At 53.6% G+C, this 20,952-nt stretch overlaps 1 protein-coding gene and 2 long non-coding RNA genes across 5 annotated transcripts in view; 1 reads left to right on the top strand and 2 right to left on the bottom strand.

Annotated features, from left to right (window-relative positions):
* CRYBG2 (crystallin beta-gamma domain containing 2) overlaps positions 1-16,648 on the top strand; it is a 29,842-nt gene extending 13,194 nt beyond the window's left edge. For 2 of the 3 annotated variants that reach the window (XM_064281506.1, XM_064281509.1), the window contains 19 exons: positions 303-2,922; positions 3,355-3,402; positions 3,490-3,602; positions 3,743-3,872; positions 5,719-5,858; positions 6,695-6,821; positions 7,054-7,089; positions 7,350-7,486; positions 7,637-7,763; positions 8,051-8,190; positions 8,290-8,416; positions 8,671-8,703; positions 8,840-8,949; positions 9,691-9,820; positions 11,366-11,505; positions 11,887-12,010; positions 14,027-14,185; positions 15,607-15,766; positions 15,865-16,648. In XM_064281506.1, the coding sequence (XP_064137576.1) occupies positions 303-2,922; positions 3,355-3,402; positions 3,490-3,602; positions 3,743-3,872; positions 5,719-5,858; positions 6,695-6,821; positions 7,054-7,089; positions 7,350-7,486; positions 7,637-7,763; positions 8,051-8,190; positions 8,290-8,416; positions 8,671-8,703; positions 8,840-8,949; positions 9,691-9,820; positions 11,366-11,505; positions 11,887-12,010; positions 14,027-14,185; positions 15,607-15,766; positions 15,865-15,953 (4,690 nt within the window). In that variant the 3' untranslated portion in view covers positions 15,954-16,648. Of the gene's footprint in view, positions 1-302; positions 2,923-3,354; positions 3,403-3,489; positions 3,603-3,742; positions 3,873-5,718; positions 5,859-6,694; positions 6,822-7,053; positions 7,090-7,349; positions 7,487-7,636; positions 7,764-8,050; positions 8,191-8,289; positions 8,417-8,670; positions 8,704-8,839; positions 8,950-9,690; positions 9,821-11,365; positions 11,506-11,886; positions 12,011-13,251; positions 14,186-15,606; positions 15,767-15,864 lie in introns of those variants that run through there. The other variant, XM_064281507.1, reaches the window with a different exon arrangement.
* Positions 3,649-8,109, bottom strand: LOC135230710 (uncharacterized). Its single transcript, XR_010321331.1, has 3 exons — positions 7,593-8,109; positions 4,072-4,185; positions 3,649-3,949 (listed from the first exon to the last, which is right to left on the bottom strand). It is a non-coding gene; the product is annotated as an uncharacterized LOC135230710 (long non-coding RNA).
* LOC111752052 (uncharacterized) lies at positions 16,645-19,282 on the bottom strand. The gene is made up of 2 exons (XR_002787041.2): positions 18,320-19,282; positions 16,645-17,003 (listed from the first exon to the last, which is right to left on the bottom strand). It is a non-coding gene; the product is annotated as an uncharacterized LOC111752052 (long non-coding RNA).
* Between the last annotated feature and the right edge of the window lie 1,670 nt (positions 19,283-20,952).

Genomic DNA, 20,952 nt, shown 5'->3' with positions numbered 1-20,952 from the left:
TTTCTGTCTTCTTCCTTCTCTCTGCTCCCAAGCTTAGTTCTCAGTTTCACCCTTTGAAGAACCGTGGCCTAGGGGATCGTCTAAAACTGGGGAAAGGCCTGGATGAGGGGCCCTGATGAATTAAGTCAGAGTTGGGAGTATCATGTCCATCTTACAGACAAGAAAACAAAGGCCCAAAAGGTCAAGTGACTTGCTCAAGGTCACCCAGCCTGACCTTGGCAGTAGTAGTTATCCTGTATTGTGGGGAGCTACCCTCACCACCCCCTGACCCTCATCTCTCTTCTTCCTGGCACCACCTGCAGGGAGCTGGACCACAGGGAGACAAGGACACCTCAGGACACGTTGCCGGGGCCCAACATGGAGGAGGCAGGTGGGCCCGCGGCCCGGGCCGAGGCCCGAGTGGTGAGCTCCACGCTGACGTGGCGGCAGCGGCCTCCTGCCCGGGAAGAGACCAGACATCGTTTTCACAAGGTATCTCTGGTGTCAGGGACCCGGACAGAAGCCTCCCGGGAGTTTGAGTACAGCCACTGTCGAGAGGAAGTCAATGGTTTTGCTACACGGGAAGAAGAGACTGTGAATTACCAGGGCCCCCGGGATGAGGCTGGCTCAAATAGCTTTCAGAGCCATGGGCCCATCTTTTCCAAGAAGTACACACCACCCCCCAAGGAGAAGAGGCCAGTGGGGAGGCTGAAGGAGGCCATGGACCAGGTTGATGGCAGCCCCCAGCCCCCCAAGACTGAGCCCCCAGGCCTAGGAGCCCCAGCCAGGGATGAGTTCTTCGTGCCCTTGCCTGGGCCCCGTGAGCTGAGCCCTCACCCAGGTATAGGTCTTACCAGCGAGGGTCCTCGGATCTGTGAGGAACGGCGAGTGACACGCACTGTGCGGACTACCACAGTGGTGGAAGGGCACGTGGACCGACGGGTGAGCAGCTCTGTGACTGTGAGGCCGGTGCTACCAGGCGACGCCCTGCCCAGAGGTCGCAATGCTGCCCGCACGGTCCGGGCAGTGGTGGTGAGCCCCCGGGCAAAGGGCTCACCCAGCCACAGCCAGGCCTTGGAGCTGCTAACAAGCCTTGTGCCTCCTGAGCACAGCCCACCTGCCAGTCGGCTTCCCAGGCCCACGGTCACTGTGCCAAGGAGCCCAGGTCTGGGCAGCACAGCAGGCGAAGTCCTGGGGCAGCCGCCTAAGACTGGGGCAGCAGAGCCAAAGGACAGATCTGCTCTGGCCCCTGCAGGCATCCCAGCTGGTACTCACCCATCTCAATGCCAGCATGTCCCTGCCACCCACCCAGACCAAGACCAGGGGAGAGCTCCAGAGGCCAGGACCCATGAGGCCTCTAGGGTGCAGGGAGCCTCCGGTCCCAGTCAGCTCTCTCTCCAGACTTCTCAGGGCAAAGTACCAGGACCTTCCTCTCCCAGACTTCAGACCCATACCCCCTCCCTGGGCCTAGTGCACCCCCCAGAGCAGCCTGTGGTACCCATTCACTCCAGGTCCCAGCACACTCTCAAGCCCAGGGTGCCCCATGACCTGCCCTCTGTAAAAAGAGAAGGGCTCACAGATCCTCCGGCTACCACCACCCTGCCCATCGTGAGGAACGAGGTCGCCATGGCTCCTGGACAACTTCTTGCTCCATCCTCTACAAAAAGGAAGGATGTCCCCAGCCCAGGTTTTTCTGCTCCATACTCCCCAAGCAATAACGTTGTTCAGGACTCTGAAGACATTTCTTCCTTCTCCCTTACCCAGAAAGAGGTTGTACAGGGTCCTGGTGTTCCTGTTGACCCATCCCTCATCCAAAAGGAAGTAGTGCAAGGGCCTGGTACTCCTGCTGCCTCATCCCCCGAACCAATCAAGGTTGTCCAGGGCCCAGAGGGCAGCCCTAGCTCATCCTCCACCCAAAAAGAGGTTGCCCAGGGTATTGAAGGCAGCCTGGCCCCTTCCTTCACCAATGAAGAGGTTGTCCAAGGCCCAATTACTCCTGCTACTCCATCTCCCAAACAGGTTGCCCAGGGCTCTGAAGGGACCCCCATCTCATCTCCCACCCAAAAACAGGATGTCCAGGACTCTGGTGCTTCTGCTATCCCATTTTCTACTCAGAAAATGGTTGTCCAGGGCCTTGCTGTCCTCCCTGTCCCATCCTCCTCAGTAGACAAGGTGTCCCCCAGCCCAGGAAGCCCCCCTATAACCGGGCCATTGGAAACAGAGGCCAGCCTGAAGTCCCGGCTTGTCCCTGACTCCACCAAGGACAAGGTGCTCCCAGAGCCATCGAGGGAGGAAGATGAGGTGGCCCTGACTGCAGACCTGGAGATTTTCCTGGATACCCTGCGGAGCATGGAGCCCCCTGAGATCCTCCGCACTCAGCGGATGCCACGAGCCCCCCGCTCCTCCTACCTGGCCATGTATGCCACGCTGCCTGCCATTGAGGAGGACCAGCTTGGGCCATGGGTGCCAGGGCCTGGCCCCCAAGAGGTGCCAGCACTGGAGGAGGAGGAGGGGGAAGAGGAGGAGGAGGAACCAGAAAACCCCTACCTGAGCGACGATGAGAAGCTCCAGCGCAGGCAGGAGAAAGCTGGGCCCAGCCCCTCTTGGGAAACCCGGCCTGCCAAGGCTCCCCAGGATTTCCTCTCCCCTCTGGAGATGATGAAGAAGCATGTAACAGGTGTCAAGGGCTCCCACCCAGAGCTGGGGCCTGAGTGGCAGGCTGGCAGCAGGCCCACTTCCCGTCTTGGAGGCAGCCTTCTCTTTGGTGGTCTGGTGCCTGCCACCAAGGAAGCCCCCACCCTGGAGCCACTGGGCACAAAACTATCTGCTCTGCCGCCCCACAGGGCACCAGGGCTCAGGAAGGTGCCAGGACAGTTGCCCCTGCTCTGCAGTGAAAGGCCAGCGCCAGAGAAGCCTGCCCAAGCCCAGCCCCTGGAGGGGTGGGTGAGTGAGGCCTGGGTGGGCAAGGGAGGGTACCTGGCCTCACCTGAGTCAGGACTTTGGGTGGCATGAGGAGCATTATACTGGAAGTCACAGTCTCTGGAGGCAGGAGATTTGGGTCTGAGGTCCAGTTCAGTGTGACCTTGTGCTAGCCACTTCTCTGTGGGCCTCAATCTCCCCATCCATATAGCAGGTTTGCACTGTGGATTCCAAAGGGCTTGGTGACTTCAAAGCTGGGGAAGGGGAGTGATGGGCACCTAGCCCCTGGGACAGGGTTGATGAGACCCCTGGGGATTGGGAACAAGTGCAGCATGCTCTATGGGCCAGCTCCTTGGGGTTGCAGTTTTAGAATAGGGAGGATATGGGATCCCTGGGACAGCAGGTTGTGGGGAAGCAACTCCCCATAAGGCTTCTTATCACTCCCCTCTCTCCCAGAGCCCAGCATTGAAGACCCAGGGCAAGCTGAATACCAGGCCTGGAAAGGTAAGGGTGTGGGGGCAGTGGGGCAGGGGCAGCAGGAGGCAAGAGCCTGGCGACAGGGCCTGAGGACCTCCTTTCTGCCTTCTCCAGATGATTCTTTTCTCGGAGCCCAGTTGCCAGGGCAGCAGCAGGGAGGTCTGGGAAGACATTGCTGATGCCTCAGGCTGGGCCCTTGTGGCCTCCATAAGGGTGGTGCGAGGCTGGTGAGTGGGGGCCCTGGTTGTGAACCTGGGGAGTGGGGGACAGTGAGAAGTGTCCAGGCCAACCTAGCAGAAACCCCATCAGCTGCCTTGAGGGTACACCCCCCTCCCACCCAGTGACTGTGGGGTCTCTGTGCCCACAGCTGGGTGCTATATGAAGAGCCGGAGTTCCAGGGCCGGAAGCTGGTCTTGCCTGAAGGAGATGTGGAACTCCAAGCCCCAGGGACAGCATGGAGCCCCAAAGGCATTGGCTCCCTGAGGAGGGTTGTCCAGGTGAGTGGGCTGAGGATGGGGATGGGAGGCCAGATGTTGCCTTGTCTGCTGTGGGCCCTGACCTCCAGGATCCTAGTCTGAGAGGGAAACATGTGCCAGTCAAAGAGACGAGACACTCCAGTCTTCGGAGGGAGACAGCCTTGCTTGCCTAGCATTGGAATCTGGGGTTGAATTGTGCATAGACCTATAGATTTCTCACCTTGGATCCAAGTGGGGAGTGTGCAGAGGCTGACTTGAAGAGGCAGGGGCCAGGCAGAGGCCAAGCCCCAGCTTGGGAAAACAGCCTGGGGAAGTGCTGGCTGGTTCTGGAGAACTAGGTGAGAGATGACAAGAGATGACGAGTCTTAACTAGGGCAGTGGCCCAGCCAGGCAAAGCTTTCAAAGCTTCTGAAACACACAGATGTTTATGGATAATTTATTGTGAGCTTCTCCATGGGAGTCACCTTCCACTGGGGGCCCAGGCTCTCAGGCCCACAGTCAGACCTGAGGATGCCACAGGGCGTTTATTCATTCATTTGTTCACAGATGTTCACTGATGTCTGCTGTGTGCCAGGCACTGTGCCCAGCGATGGGCAGGCAGGGGAGATCTGCTGTCTGCCCTGCAGGCCTTACAGTTAAGCCAGGGTATGAGGCTGGGTTTGAGGCAGGAAGCTGTATAACCAGATTGGGGATTTAGAAACATTTCTCTGGCTGGCAGGTGGAGGCCTGAGACCAGGAAGGGCTATGATTTCCAGCGCAGGAGGGACTGCTAAATTTTGAGGGAGCGGGGTGTGGTTTCATATTTGTAAAGTGGAAAAAAAAAACTATTGTTTTCACAGCACAAATTTGTAAACTGCAGAAACTAAGTTTGACTGAAAAACCATCTTGGCACTAGGGAGACCTGGAAGAGAAAGCTGGGGCCTATCTTTCACTTTTTAAGTGAAAGAATGAGTTATCCCAAGTCTAGAGCTATTATAATCCTTCTGGTGACAGATGATGAGTCTTAACTAGGGCAGTGGCCAAGCCAGGCAAAGGAGGGGACAGGAATTTTCAAAGCTTCTCAGAAACACACAGATGTTTGTGGATAATTTGTGAGCCTCTCACAATAAATTCATCTTTGTGTGGGAGGTAAGGAGGTACAAGCTTTGAAGTCAGATGGACCTGTATTTATTTGATTCCTTCGATATTAACTGGGCGCCTACTGTGTACCAGGCATGTGGGGGGTGCTGGATGGTAATAGTGAACAAAAACTACAATGGTCTATTCTTAACTTTGCTACTTACAAGCTGTGTGACTTTGGGAAGATTGCTTAACTTTCCTGAGCTTCACCTTCCTCAACTGTGAGTGGAGTAGTGACAGCCATTGAGGGGAATAAGGGACATGGGGAACTGCCTTGCACTTGGTAGATGTTTCACAAGCATATGATGAATGAGTGAGTGAAAAACGGTCCTAATGAGGAACAAACACCCAGAATGCAGAGCGTCTCCTGCTTCCCGGGATGAGATGTGGGCAGAAGCCAGTCTGGGCAGAGGAAGGAGTTGTACATAAAGGAAGGGTCAAAGACCTCAGCTGCTGTCAGTCTTGCCTGTCCCTCTACCAGCGTGGAAGGCAGAGTACTCAGAGGCAAGGGGATGGGCATGGCGCCTCAACGGTTCCTGGTGGGCCTGAAAAGGCTTTGGTGTCAGGCTTGTCTGGCACAACTTGCTGAGAACACCCAGCTACCTTCCTACATCTGGGGGAAATGGCCACAAAGATTTCCAGAAGCCCCCTGGGGCCCTGGCTGGGCACACTTGGGGAAGTGTGGGGGGCAGGGGTGGCCTCCAACGGGATACTTTGACCTTCAGTTTCCACCCTTTTCCTTCTGCAGGACTACAGCACCCCGGAGATCAGCCTGTTCTCTGAGGAGGACCTCAAAGGGGAGCAGGTGAAGCTAACCCAAGCCTTGGAGAACTCCGAAGGCTTAGGGAGGCCTCTGCAGGTGGCATCTATCACTGTCTTCACAGGACTGTGAGTCTGGAGTGTTCTGGAATCCCTTCATTTAATATTTACTAGGCTGGGTGCTGGGGACACAGAGGTAACAGGACACAGTTCCTGCCTTCAAAGAGTGCTCAGTTTACTTGTGGGGACAGGCAAGTAAACAGTCGGAATCCAGAGTGTCAGGCTGATGGTGGCAGGGAGCATGGGGCTGTGGAAGCACAGAAAAGCACTAAGCTGGGTGGTGGTGGTCACAGAAGCCTCCCTGGAGGAGGGGGCACCTCAGCTGGGACGAGCTAGAGTTGGCCGAAAGAAGAATCTAAATTCCATGAAAGCAAAGATTTTGTTTTGTTCACTACTGTGCCCCTGACGCCTAAAGCCGCATCTGGCACGGAATGGTTGCCCCAAAGTATTTGTTAATTGAATGAATGCACAAAGAGTGTATCTAGAAGAGGGAACAGCTCATGCAAAGGCCCAGCGGTGAGAGATCTAGACTCTGAAATTTCAGTCTGGCCAGTGTAAGGGCCAAGTAGTGAGATGTGAGGCTGGGGAAAAGGCCGTAGTCAGATCACACAGGCCTTTTTGTGCTACTGGGCTTTAATGCGTGTGTTTTTAAAACTGGTGGTTTTTAACCAGATATGTGTGCTAGAAAGAACTCGGCCACTGCTGTGTGAAATTCAGGGGGAGGAGGCCAGAGGCAGGGAGGCCAATAAAATGGCTACTGCAAGAGATTATGGGGGTCTGAAATGTCCTCCAGATTTCCCTTGATGGGGGTCCCCCTGAGGTCTCCCCCTCAAAATCTTCCCTCCCATCCACCAATCTGTATCCCTTGCAGCATTGGGTGTAACAGCTTCTTTGCTGCCCCCCAGGTGGCTATTGTACCCTAAACCCTTCTTTGAGGACACTCCCTGCATCCTGGAGCCTGGAGAGTACCACACCTTGGAGGCCTGTGGCACAACCAACCTCAGCGTGGGCTCCCTGAAGCCCGTGACTTTGGTAAGGGGCAAGGCACACCCACAGCCTGGTAAAGTCTGTGGGAAAAAGCAGGGCCTGGGGGCTTCCACTGGGCGTGGGGATCGGAGGAACCAGGATTAGACCAAGAGGCGGGGAAAAAGGGAGAACACAGGTGGCCATTTTCAGGGGTCTCAGGATCAGGAAAATCCTGGGTCCCCAGCCCATATGCTTTCCCCACCTCTGGGCTGGTATCTCATCTCTGTCTCCTCTGCAGGGCTGCCCCAGTGTGGAGAGGCCAGGGGAACCCAAGGTAAGAGCCTCAGGGTCAAAGAAGGCCTCTGGGGAAGAGAGGGCAATGGGGCCCAGAAGCTGGGTCTGGGAGGATGGAGCCTGATGGGCTCACTGGCAACCGGCTTTTGCTGTGTCAGGTCAGAGGTCAGAGCAGACAGGAATTAGGTAAAGGCCTGGGGGCTCTAGGCTGATTCTTGGCAGAGCCATTCCTGGCCTGGCTGGGTGTTTGGGCCCAGACGACTCCCCACCAACCTGACCTCTCCATTGTCACGCCCACAGGCTGTGGTGTTTGAGGCCCCAGGTTTTCAGGGCCAGAGCTGGGAAGTGAGCCGAGACATCTACAATCTGAGGCAGCCAGAGGACAGCCAGAGCCCCCACCTGGCCTCCGTGGGGTCCCTGCGGGTCCTTGGGGGCTGGTGAGGATAAAGCACCCTTCCTTCCACCTCACCCCTCCCCCCACCAGCCTCTACCCTTGGGGCAGGGAGTGCCCTGGGCACCTAGGAGTGGGGGCAGCTGTCTTACCCGTTCATGGGCTTCCTGCGACTGACCATCTTCTCCCTCCCCAGCTGGGTGGGCTACGAAAAGGAGGGCTTCCGGGGCCACCAGTACCTGCTGGAGGAGGGGGAATACGCCGACTGGTCACACTGGGGAGGGTACGACGAGGTGCTGACCTCCCTGCGGGTCATCCGCACGGTAAGCGAGGGCAGTTGGGCCATCCCTCTTGCCACAACCAGGCTTCCCTCTAGTACAATTTACAAGGGGTGAGCTTCCACCTCACTCTCAGTTCTCCAGAGGACCTGGAAATGTTCCCTGAGATCTAGCCTCTCTCCCTCCTGCTGCTTTTCCTCAGGCTGCAATGATGCCTTATCCCGAATTCCCCCGGTGGGCTGCATCCCTGGGTTCTGGGCACTTTCAGGGGTTTCTGTCCTCAGGCGGGAGGGGCTGTTTCCGACCCAGGCTTGACTCTCCCTGGGCCCCAGGATTTCGCCGACCCGGCCGTGGTGTTGTTTGAAGCTATGGATTTCGAGGGGCCCGGAGTCGAGGTGAGCGAGGCGCTGCCCGACGTGGAGCAGGCGGGACACGGGCCACATACTCAAGCCATCCACGTGCTGAGCGGCGTGTGAGTGAGCCGGGCTCCCCGAGGCCGGGCGGGGCGGGGGCCGTACCAGGGGAGGTGATGGCCCCGCCCCCGCCGACCCGCGCCCCGCCCCTCCTGCAGGTGGGTGGCCTATCAGGAGGTGGGCTTCTCCGGCAAGCAGTACGTGCTGGAGAAGGGCGTGTACCGCAACTGCGAGGACTGGGGCGCGGGCAACAGCGCCCTCGCCTCGCTGCAGCCGGTCCTGCAGGTGCGTGCGGCCGCGGCGGGCGGGGCCTCTGCGAGGGGCGGGGCATGGAGTCGGGGACGCTCCCTCCGCTGAGGGGTGGAGTCCGGAAGGACAAGGTTGGGAGCTCGTGAGGGGCGGGGCCTCTAGGAGGGGGCGGGGCTAATGCTGAAAGGGAGAAGGGCGCCACTTAAGGATCTGAAATATGCACACCAGAGGTGCTGAGGCTGGGGGCTGCTACCCTCCTTAAGTCTCGAAATTTTGATCCCTCCCTTTAGGTCGGGGAACACAATCTGCACTTTGTCTCAAAGGTAAGGAAGAGACTCCCTAGGGAGCTGGTAGGGGCATACGTCTCCTCTCCCCGCATTTCAAACCTCTCCCCCTCTTCACCATCGTCTCCCTTATCTTATCGCACTCCTTCGCTCTCATCTCCCTTTCTGCCCCCAGATTCAGCTTTTCTCTGGCCCCGACTTCCTGGGCGACCACATCTCCTTCGAGGATGACCAGGCCTCTCTGCCCTTCTTCCAGCCCCAGTCCTGCCGGGTCCACGGCGGCAGGTGAGCGCGGGGGGTGGGGAGGGCACTTGGGAGCTGCCTTGAAACACTTAACTTGAGAATCAGGGCTGCAGGAGAAAGGTCTTTATTTCCTGTAAAAAGACGATTTCCACCCCTTAGCCTCCTTGAGACTTGGCTGTTCTGCTCTGAGACGTTCAGTCTTAAAACACACAAAAGGAAGTTTTAAAGGACGATATAAAACCTTCATACCTAGGTACTATAGTATGGCAAACCCCAATCTTGTTCCATCTGTTCCTTCTTTTTTCTTTTTTTTTGATGTGGAGTCTTTAAAAACCCAGCCCTATCATAAAATTTCTCCAGTAAATACTTCAATATATATCTCTAGTGTGTCTGTATATATATATCAGAGTTTCCCCTACATAGCCACAAGTCACTATCACGTTACTGCCAACAGTGCTGCAATGACTAGCCTTGCACACGTGTCACTTCATGGTTTGAAGAGTGTCCTTAGGATAGATTCCTAGAAATGAGATTGCTGAGTAATTGCACATGTAGTTTGCTTGATATCGTCAAATCCCCATCCATAGGGGCAGTATGATTTCATTCAGTCCTTCCTTGAGTCTGACCTCAGTCCCTATGGCTGCGGTGCCTGTTTCTTTGACCTCTCCTGGACTAGGGGGATCAAGTCTGCACCCACTCTTCTGCACTGCAGGGGGCCCTGAGCAGGCTGAGAATGGGGTAGGCTCACATACCCTCTCATTCCCTCCTCTTCCCCTCCCCCAGCTGGATCCTGTTCGATGAGAAGAACTTTGAGGGTGACCAGCACGTTCTCTCCGAAGGCGAGTTCCCCACTCTCACGGCCATGGGCTGCCTAGCCTCCACGGTCCTGGGCTCTCTCCAGAAGGTACCCCTGGTGAGTGAGTGCCCCTGTCCACACTCAGGCAACCCCTGAGGCTGGGCAAGTCCTGGGCACAGAACCTCTTCTCACTGCACATTAGGCTAGTGCAGGTTCAACCCAGTCTTCTTCAGAACCACCCAGATCCCTTTGACCCTGGGGCTTCAAAGCCAATTCAGTCCACTAGATGTTTATTGAATTTTCCACTGAGATAAATCCCAAAATGTTGTGTTGTTGTGTGCCAACAAGTGGATTTCTATTCATAGCAACCCTATATGACAGAGTAGAACTGCCCCACGGTGTCTCCTAGGCTGTAATCTTTTCTCCCATGGAGTGGCTGGTGAGTTCGAACCACCGACTTTTCAGTTAGTAGCCAAGGGCTTAACTGCTGTGCCAGCAGGGCTCCTTGGTTCTGAAATAGAGACACTGAAAGGAATTAGACACAGCCCACCTTCAAGGAACCTATGGTCACATGGACATAAAGATAGTAATGCAGAGTGGTGGGTCTAGATACGGAAGTGTACAGAGATGGGAGGGGCTGCTACTCAGAGTTGGGTGGGGGCTGACACTGCCGAGACGATGGTTCTAGACAGGGAGGAGTGAGAATGATGGGTTGCTGCTACAGTAACCCAGAATACATGGTGACATCCTAGACCAGGAGGAGATGGAGAGAACTGCCATGGGCCATATTAAGGGGCTAGAGTCTGCAGGACTCGACGACTGAGTGCACGGGCCAGCGTGGTAGCACCCAGTCAGAGCAGCTGACATTTCCTGAACCCGTAGTCCATGCCAGGTAGCATTTTCAGGGCTTCCCACATACTAAGGCATTTAATCCTCTCCACAACCCTATGAAACATGCTACTATTATTATTTCACTTTTACAGATGTAAAAACTGAGGCACAGAGAGGTTATGTGACTTGTTCAGGGTTATCCAGCTGGTAACAGGCAGAGCCAGGTAGAACCCAGGCATCAAACTCTTTACAACTACACACTGGGCTCTGCAGACAGACCTAGCTCTGAAGCCTAGCTTTGGGGCCTTGGGCAAGTGTTTACCTTCTGCAGCAGCAGGTTCCCTTTGTTAAGTGGGGATAATAACAGCACCTGCCTTTTAGAATTGTTGAGAAGTTACAGTGAGATGAGCACTTAGCAGAGAATCGGGCATGGAGTACACCCTGAAAAAGTGAGAAGTGCTATCGCTACCAGTATGTGCTATTATTATTACGATTGTTGTTATAAAAAAAAAAAATTGTTATAGTGAGGACAAAAAAAGAGAACATCTAGAATGAGCCCCAGGCTTCCCCCTGGAGTATTTGTTCTTAGAAGTGCCATCACCTGGTACAGGGTTTGAGGGGGGACTCCAGGCCCAGTCTGGCACACGATGCATCTGAGAATCCTAGGGACCCCAGCCAGCAGTGTTGGGGTCAGTGGACCTGGGAGTATTGCTCAGGAGGGAAGACAGCCTGAAATACAGATCTGGGGGCTGAGGGGTCTGGGACTGTGGGGCTGAGCCTGGGACTAGGGCTCTTGTGGCCTCACCCCTCCTCCACTCCCTGGCCCCCCAGCACTTTTCAGAGCCCTCCATATTCCTGTATGGGCTGGAGTGCTTCGAGGGGAAGGAGATTGAGCTCAACAGCGAGGTGCGGAGCCTGCAAGCCGAGGGCTTCAACAACCACGTGCTGTCCGTGCGGATCAAGGGGGGCGTGTGAGTAATTTAGGAGGCCCAGCGGATGTGGGGGCTGCTGGGGGGATGAGTGAGACCCCAGGGGTTTCCTGCCTCTTCCTCCTCTCCTCTTCTGCTCTACCCCCTCTAACCAAGAAGGGAGGAGAAATGCAGACTGAGGGGGTCACTGGCTTTCAGGGGTTGGAGCCCAGGGCGCAGCTGGCTCTCTAGGACCCTACTTTGCCCTGCAAACCCCAAATCTACTTCCAGGCTTTCCTCCCCACCCTCAGAACCTAACTCCAGGCAGAGGAATCCCCACATGGGAGAGAAGGAGGTGGGGAAGGCTCTGACATCTGTGTTTCCTTCTTCACTTGTCTATCTGCCTGTGTTCCTCTCTGTGTCTCTGGCACTTTCCGGACCCAGCTGGGTGCTATGCGAGCACAGCGACTTCCGAGGCCGCCAGTGGCTGGTGGGCAGCTGTGAGATCACCAACTGGCAGACATACAGCGGGACCCAGAGGGTGGGCTCCCTCTACCCCATCAAGCAGGTAAGTAGCGTGTCTGGGGTTGAGCGTGTCTGTGCTGACCTGTCTGGGTGTGTGTCTGTCTGAGTGTGATTTACCCATGTTTCCCAAACTCAGCATTTGTGTAGCAGTGTTTCAGTCAGGATTCTACAGAGAAACAGATCATAGCTATGTCTATACACACACACACACTGTTTCTCTGCATATATGTGTGTGTGTGTTCTATATGTGGACGTGTGTGTGTGTATATATACAATTTTTTTCTGTTTCTCTGTAGAACTCTGACTGATACACAGAGGTGCTCTCTCTCAATATATGTGTGTATATATACATAGAGAGAGAGGAATTGGCTCATAAAATTGTAGAGACTAGAAAGTTTGAAATCTGTAGGCTGGAAGCTCAGGTAGAATTTCTGTGTTACAGTCTTGAGGCAGAATTTGTTGTCCCTGGAAACCTCGGTTTTTATTCTTAAGGCTTTCAACTGATTGGATGAGGCCCACCACATTATGGAGGATTATTGGGTAATCTCCATCAGTTAGATTGTAAATGTTAATCACATCTACAAACCCCTTCACAGCAGTGTCTAGACTCGTGTCTGACCAAACAATGGGCACCATAGCCTGACCAAGGTGACACATCAAATTAACCATCACAAGCATTGTCACAATTTTTCCACATCGTCATTCTTCCGGAACCTTTACTTAATATTTTTCTCTAAATCAACTTTTTTTTTTATCCTTATTTGAAGGAATAATATCCATGAAATCATGGGTTTGATGTACATGTATAATTTTTCCTTAATGGACATGATAATAAATATATTAGTGTTAAATTTTTAAAAATAAGTTTATCCACATAGATCTGAAAATTACCTCCTGGACCAACCACCAGTCATAAGCACGTTTCACTCTGGGATACATTGTATCTGCACCTGTCTGCCCGTGTGGATTTATGTACACGTGCATTTACACGGAGTCGTGGCCACAGGGTCTGTGTGTGTGTGTGCATGTGTGTGTGTCTGAGGGTACTTCTGTGCACATGATGTCATTTGTGGCCATGTGTCTGTGTGCTCTGCAGGTACACCTGTGGGTCTGGGTGTGTGCAGGCATCTGTGGGAGCCTGCTTATGGCTGTGCATGCCCATATTTGTGACACTGGTGAGTGTGTCTTCGTATGGAGGTAGTTGTCTAGTTCCTTTATTCACAAACTCAAACATTAATGCTAGAAGAAATCTTGGAAATTATCTCCATCCCTCACATTTTACAGATGGGGAAATAAAGGCCCCGAGATGTAGACAAGGATTCGCTCTGCAACCTTGGACAAGCACTCTACCTCTATGGACCTCAGTTCCTCATCTTTAAAATGGGGTTAATATATATCATGGGAGTGGTTATAAGGATTGAAGATAAGTAATGTACATAAGTAAAACCCTCAGGACAGTGTTTGTATGTGTTGGCACTCAACAAACGTCAGCTGTGATGATTATTATTTCCATTATTACTGTCACCGCCATCCAAGACCCCAGCTGATTTGTGGGAAACAGGTCTGATGTCTAGTCCACTGGTCACCATATGATGCCGTACGGGTGTGTGCATGCATTGCTTTCTGTGAGTGTGTGTGCATGTCGGGGTTCCTACACTTAGCTGTCCTTTTAGCCAGCGTAAGTGCCTATCATGGAGTATAAGGGGCAGGTCCGTTAGGATGTGTGAGCTTGGACAGCTGTTTGTATTCGTGTGTTTGTGTCCTCTGTGAACATCTGTACAACCGTGTGTACCGTGGGTGTATCTGTCGGTGTGTCTGTCTACACACAACTGTGGGTCTCTCTGTGGCCACGGAACTGTGGGTGTGTGCTCCGTATGTGTTTCTGAGTATATGTGCGTGAAAGAACGGGTGACTTAGAAGTAGGGCTGAGGAAGGTTTAGGGGCAGGAAGGAGGGGGTAGGAGCTTGATTCTGGGGGGCACCAGAGTTAGGGGTACTGGGGACCAAGTGGGAGCATCCCTGGCCAGGAAGCCCTGACCCTTGGCTCCTCTCCCTGTCAGCGCCGGGCTTATTTCCGCCTCTGGAATGCTGCCCTGGGGGGATTCCTGGCAGTGCCGGACCATGTGGAGGACATGAAGGCGGGCCGGGTGGTGGTCTCAGAGCCCCGAGCTGGAGGCAGCTCCATCTGGTACTACGAGGATGGGCTACTGAAGAACCAGGTACCAGCTGAGGGGCTGGGGCAGGGACACCAGCGCCCCAGGCACGCACAGGCCTGCCTTGGGGAGGGAGACAGAGAGATGTGCCTTGGGGACCCTGGGGAGGTGGAGAATGCAGGCTTTGTACCCCGGGTGAGTCATGCTCTTCTGCAGGAGTGTTGAACCAGATGCTTCTAATGGACCTCCGCACTCTGATATCCTGTGACAGGACTTGAATCCGATTAATAATGACAGACTCACTGTACATTTACTAAGCACCTACTATGCGCCAGCACCTGTCCTGGGTGCTGGGAATACAGCAGTGAGAAGACAGGAAGGACTTCTGCTCTCCTTAAGCTTATATCCCAGTGGGGAGAAACAGATGGGAAACAACAGAAATGAGTAAAATACCTCAGTAGCTTACATCATGCAAACGTCCTATTAAAAAAAAAAAAAAAAGTCCTGTAGACAAACCAAAAAGCCAAACCCCTTGCTGTCGAGTTGATTCTGACTCATAGCGACACTATAGGACAGAGTAGAACTGTCCCACAGGGTTTCCAAGGAGGGGCTGGTAGATTCGAACTGCCAACCTTTTGGTTAGCAGCCAAGCTCTTAACCGCTGGGGCACCAGGGCTAAAGGGCAATAGAGGAAAAACAAATCAAGAAAGGAGGATAGGGAGTGTCAGGGAGCTGAAAACTGTAAATAGAGTGGTCAGGGAAGCCCTCCCTGAGAAGCTGTCATTTGAAGGCAGCCATGCAGATACCTGAGGGAACAGTGTTCCAGGCAAAGGGAACAGCCAGTGCAAAGGCCCCCAGGTAGGAGCATGCCTGCATGCTCTAGGGCTAAGTGAGGCCATCTGAGTGGCTGGAGTAAAGTGGATGAGGGAGACAGTAGCAGGAGATGAGGTCAGAAAGACTGTGAAGGGTACAGGTCTTTGTAAGCCATTGAAAGGGTTTTGTCTTTTACTTGGAATGAGAGGGAACACTTGCCATGTGCCAAGCACTGTATTAAACATTGCACATGAATGGCTCATATAATCCTAATGGAGCACTATGGGGCAGGTCCTGTTATACCCCCCATTTTGTAGGTGAGGAAACCAAAGCACACAGAGGTTGAGTAATTTGCTGAAAGTCACACAGCTAATAAGTGGAGCTGGAATCAGAGGCTTACCTGTTGCTAAAGCCTGTGCTTTGGGAGTCAGTCATGGCAGGCTTCCTGGAGGAGCTAAAATTTTTCCAGCCCTTTTATGATTCCCATGTTGAATCCTCACAACAACCAGCTTCCCATCCCTAAGGAAACCAAAGCTCAAAAGGATTAAGAGATTTGCCCAAGGTCACACAATCCGTAAGAGCCAGAATTCAAGCCTGGGTGTATTGATAGCGTCTTGGGTTTGGTGGAGTCCCTATGGAAAGGAACACTGCCTGATGACCTCCTGGGGCCTCAGGTGGCCCCTACCATGAGTCTGCAGGTAATTGGGCCCCCCAGCACAGGCTCCAAGGTGGTGCTGTGGGCCGAGAGCCGCCTGCCCCGCCAGACATGGAGCATCAAGGAATCAGGCCACATCTGCAGCCAGATGTTTGAAGAACGAATCCTGGATGTGAAGGGTAAGGTGTGGTGTGTGTGGAGAGGGGGCATCTGAGGGGGCTGAGGACAATGGATTCCCCAGCTGTCTCTAACTATCTCTTACCATCCTCCCCCGCAGGAGGCCGGGGCTACGACCGGGACCATGCGGTGCTGTGGGAGCTAGCCAAGGACAGGGCCTCCCAGATCTGGACCATCCACGTGCTTTGAGCCCCCCTCCCTTTCCCCCTCCTCTCCTGAAGCCCTGGAGGCTGTCGTGGGGATGAAATGTTTTTACACGTTTTTTTTGTTGTTGTCGTAACATAAGCTGTTTTCTAATATACTTCCAGGTACCCTCATCTCTGTGCATCTTGATATTTGGGAGGTGGGGTGGGGTGGGGGCGGGGAGAGCACTTTGTCTACCTGCGGTCTTCCTCCAACACACTCAGGCTGGCTTCTCCCCTCCCTGCTCCAGTTCTGGGGCTCGGATGCAAGGCCTCCCTCTGCCACTAGAGGGAGCCCTGGGACCGGACAAACTGGCTAATGTGGCCCTTTATGCAATCCCCCGGAATGAAGTGTTCTAAGAGCCTGCTCAGTGCCAGGTCTTGCAGGAGTGAAGGGCTTTCTGAGCCTCTGTAACTGGGGGTATCCAGGGTCTGGGTGGGGCTTGGGGGGTCCTCTGGGACCATCATTCCCAGACACCAAGGAGCGAGTGAAGCAAATGCAACTAAAAAGAGATGGCAGGTCTGGGCCTCATCCCTGCAAGGTGATTGCAAGGGGAGGAGCCCTCAGCATTTGGACTTCGGGGTAGGGAAGCTGGAGTGGTAACTCCCTGGTGCCGCCTCTCCAGCTGATGGAGGCGCTGCTGCAAACTTGGCTTCTAGGGCCCTGCACTGTCCAGTGACCGCACACAGGACCCCACTCCAAGTACAAAGATAACTTTATTGATCTCCAGCTGTGAGGTGCGTGTTCCTCCGCTCAGGATCGCCATGTTTTAACCATTGCTCCCAAGACACTGCCCTGTTAGTTCCGACAACCTGGTGATCTCTGGCATCAACACGTCCCAAGGATTAGAGGGAGAGGGGTCCTTCTTGCTAGTCGTGGTGGCAGTTGTTTCAGGGGCATGGGCTGAGGCATGTCGCCTCAGCTGAAGTGGAAGAAGTGGATGAGGGCGCTGTTCAGGAGGAGGAGAACACTGCCGCTGCCCAGGCTGCTGAGTGTGGGGGCGCCACCCTTCGTGGGGCTTTTCCTGGTGGTGTTTTGTGTGGACACTACTTGTATCTGCAAGAGGAGACGTGGGGGGAGCTCAGGGGGCTTTTGAATCTTGTGTTTGTTATTTAAAGATACAGTCCTCCCTCCCCCAGTGAAGTAAGCCCTCAGTTCTCTCGCATACTGCCACTACCTTTGCCACAGGTCCTGGCGGGTCCCCTTAGCTGCTTCCTGCCTTGGCACGGGCAGCGATAGAGGTGGTCCCTGGCTCGCTACCCACCCCAAACCTTTATTTCACCTCTCCCACGCCACCAACTCCTTCACTGTTAAAGGACATATGAGGGCCTGTGCGCAGTGTTCTGTGGGAAGTCAGACCCAGAGCTGTGCCCACAGCTCTTGACCTTACTACATGGGCAAGGCCTGTAACCTCTCTGAGCCTTAATTTCCTTGTCTTCTGAATAGGGAGAAGAGTCCTTCACAGTTGTGAGGGTCACATGAGACTGGGGTGAGTGAGAAGGCACTTGGTAAAGGGTGGATGAGTGGGCAGGTGGGTGAATGGGCGGGGAAGGTAGAACTTCCTCTCTAAAGAGATGGCCAGGTGGTGATCAAGCTGTTCTTAGTGCTTGATCAAATTGTCCTTGATGGAGATTAAGCTGTTTTTGATGATGATCAAACTGAACTTGATGCTTGATCAAGCTGGTCTTGATAGAGATTAAGCTGTTTTTGATAGCAATCAAACTGAGCTTGATGCTTGATCAAGCTGGTCTTGATCAAGAACTTGATGGCTCCTGTCTCCTATACTGACTAGTCCCCTCTGGGCACATGGGATGCTGCCAGAACCACCTCCCAGAAGAGCAGTTGATTTTGAGACCCAGTTGTTTCTGGAATGGGAGTTTTCTCTCTTCTTTGCTTTCCCCAGACACTCAGGCTTCTCTCCCCTGTGAGATCCCTTACCACCTCCAGAACCAGAGCAGCTCCACTTGTCAATTTCATGCCCCCCTTCTCCCAACAAGACCATTTCCCAGGCTCCCTGGGGGTTGATGCCATCCTCACTCAGGACTGTCTTCCTAATCCTCTTAACTTCCGATCATTCCACAATACCCCCCGGGTGCCTTAGTGTGCCTTGCACCCTGTAAGTGCTCCCCAGCCTCAGCCGTCAGGCTTTTGTTCAGGAGCAACCCTAAGCAATCTGACTCCAGCCAGAGGGCTGGAATGCTGGGCAGCCAGGCTGCCTCAGTCCCTGGTTTCCCCACTGGGTCCTGTCTACTTCTGCTCCCACGGCAGAAGCTGGGTCCCTGGGGGTTTTCATTTCTTTCCTTCCGTGCCAGGCAGGTCTAGGGAGTTCTGGGTGGTAGTACCAGGGAGTCTGAAAGGAGGGCTGCTCTTACCTGAATCATGAGCAGCAGAAGGCTGGTGGTGAGTAGAAGGAAAAAGAGGCCCTTCATCTTGGGAGGATCTTGGAGGCTGTCTTGCTTAGTAGCTTTTGGAGACGAGCACAGGGCTGTTTGAACACTTGTTTTGGCTTGGCTGCTTTTGAACTAGGAAGCCGAGGAGGCGGGGCGGTGGAGAGGAAGGAGGTTCGGCTGAGGGGTGGGGACTGGCTCCTTTCTACAGATCTGGGAGTGGATGATACTTGCCTCGGGGCGGATGATGGGTTCAGGATAGGGGCCGAACTGAATATCTGGGGTTAGGAGGTGGGCAAACCAAGGAGGCAACTGTGGGGCAGCGACAAGGGCCTGGGCTTGGAGTTATGTATGCTAAGGACTGACTCTTCGTTCAAACGCCTGCCAACTCTAAGACGCTGGGCCAGAAAGTGCGCCTCCCTGAGCCCCTAACAGAACAGTTGCCGGAGGATTAAGGACAATAACCCATTTAAAAGTGCTGACACACAGCCAATACTCTGTAGATGTTTTTTAAAAGTAGATTGAGGCGGGGGATAGGAGCTGAAGGAGAAATGATTGGGAATAGATTTTGGTTCCAAGATCTGGTTGGAACAGGAGGCACAGGTTCAGAATGAAGGCTCGGGAACATTAGAAGGGGGTGGTACATATCTGTGAAAACGACTGAAGCACTGGGTTAGGAGTCGGAAAACCTGACTTCTAGCACAAATCACACCATTCCCTTAGGCAAGCCCCTTGTTCTCACTGCCCTCAGTTTCACCATTTCATGTGAGAAGACTAAAGGGGATTGTTTCTGAAGTTTCTTAAGGTCTAGTGATTTGTGATTTGGGCGAAGAAAACAACAGGTGGGCACTTTGTGTCAATTTAGGATGGATGGGAGGGGCCCTCATGGAGGGAGAGGCAGGTGACTAGACTCTAGTAGAAGGGGATTTGGGGTGGGGGAGTGGCTGAGAAGTCTCAGTTGGGGGTGGGGTGGTGAGAGGACTCATAAAGGTGATTGAGTGGTGCTCTGTCCTTTATGCCTTCTCTCACTTTATTCAGTGAGGCTGTGCGGTAGGTTTTATACTTATACCCACCTTCCTGGTGAAGAAACTGAGGCTTAGAGGTTAAGTGACTTGCCGAAAGTAGTAACTAGTGGAGCTAATCTCATCTGAACTTGAATCCAGGTCTATCTGAAGTAACAGCCATGTGTGTAATTTCTAGGGCTGCCCTAGAATTCGCTGATTAAATCTTGATTCTCTGCCCCTGACCCAGGATCCCAAAAAACTCAGAGGTTGACACTGCAGCCAGTTTCTGCCTCACTAACTTTACCTTCCTTTGTGTATTTGTGCCTCATTTGCATGCCAGGTAATAAGGGGTACTCTCCCACTCCACTTCCCTTGGTGAGAAGTAGTTATGGGCTTTGTGTTGCAAACATAGGAAAAAACCTGAGTGGGCCCTTAGGGGTCTCTAACCCCTCACTGAGACCAGCTCAAAAGGAAAAAACTGAGACTCCAGACTGGTGAGAGAAAGCCTGAAGAAGAGTGGGGCAGGAGCCTGGGGACCTGGGAGGGAAGTGGAAGGAGCCAACTACCCATCACTCCTCTCCCCATCTGCCCCATCACCCAGGGGTCTCTCCTGACCTCTGACTCAAGTTCTCAGCTGCATTGGTGCACGTGTGGGGGTGAATGATTCTGGGGGTTCATGAAAGCCAGAGAGGCTGCCGGAGGCGTGACAAAGGAACTGGCCCAGGAAATAGGAGGCCCACGTTGAAATCCAAAGTTGCCCTTAGGAAATTGGCTCCTTCACGCTGGGCGGTCATTTCCTCTTATGAAAAGGCAACTCAGTGGATGAGCCCAGGCGACAGGCATGCTGCAGTGCTGGGGATGCTTGGGAGGATTCTTAAGTGCCAGATTCATTTTTTCTTACAAACCTAAGAAGTTTCATTTCCACTTCCTGAGGCTCTGCTGTGGCGTGTAGCTGAGCTGCTGCTGGTGGGGCCCTGGGGGGTGCTGGAAGGTTTGTTAAGAGTCTTCAGGACTTGGGGCATGAAGAGATGTCTGGAGCCTGTCAGTACCTGAGAAAGTAGGGACTTCAAGCCTTTTCCTCTCCTGCCCCCTGAACAGTTTCATCCTATCTTGACAACACCTGGATGGAGAGAACCCTGGTCACAAAGTTTAAAAGAGCCCTGAGAAATCCCCATTTTACAGATGTGAAAACTGAGGGCCCTAGAAGGTCAGGTTAATGGCAGAGCTAGGGCTAGGACCTAGATCTCCTGATTCCTGTGTCTCACTGTGTACCATCTCCAAACCTGATTTCTGAACTTTAACTATTAGAATGGAAATCTTGGCCCACACCTCTATCTGCCATAGATCTCCCCAAGGATCAAGACCAGACTCCTTAGTGTGACATTCAAGACCCCTACCTTCCTCCACTGCCTCATGTCTTAGGTTCCACAACCATCCCTTGCCCCATGCACACCACTTCCCAGTCTTCAGCCACACTCCCATAAGTTCCACAATCATCCCTCCCTGTCCCATACATACCACAGCCCGGCCCTCAGCCACACCCACTTGCAAGCTCCCCAGCTACCCCAGGCTCTTTGCACATCAGTATTTCTGCAAGGAAAGCCCTTCTCCCAA

The sequence above is a fragment of the Loxodonta africana genome, chromosome 3, assembly GCF_030014295.1.
Source record: "Loxodonta africana isolate mLoxAfr1 chromosome 3, mLoxAfr1.hap2, whole genome shotgun sequence".
NCBI classification, from domain to species: Eukaryota; Metazoa; Chordata; class Mammalia; order Proboscidea; family Elephantidae; genus Loxodonta; species Loxodonta africana.
The sequence above is the reverse complement of the archived record's forward strand: the minus strand, read 5'-3'. Positions and strand labels throughout refer to the sequence as shown.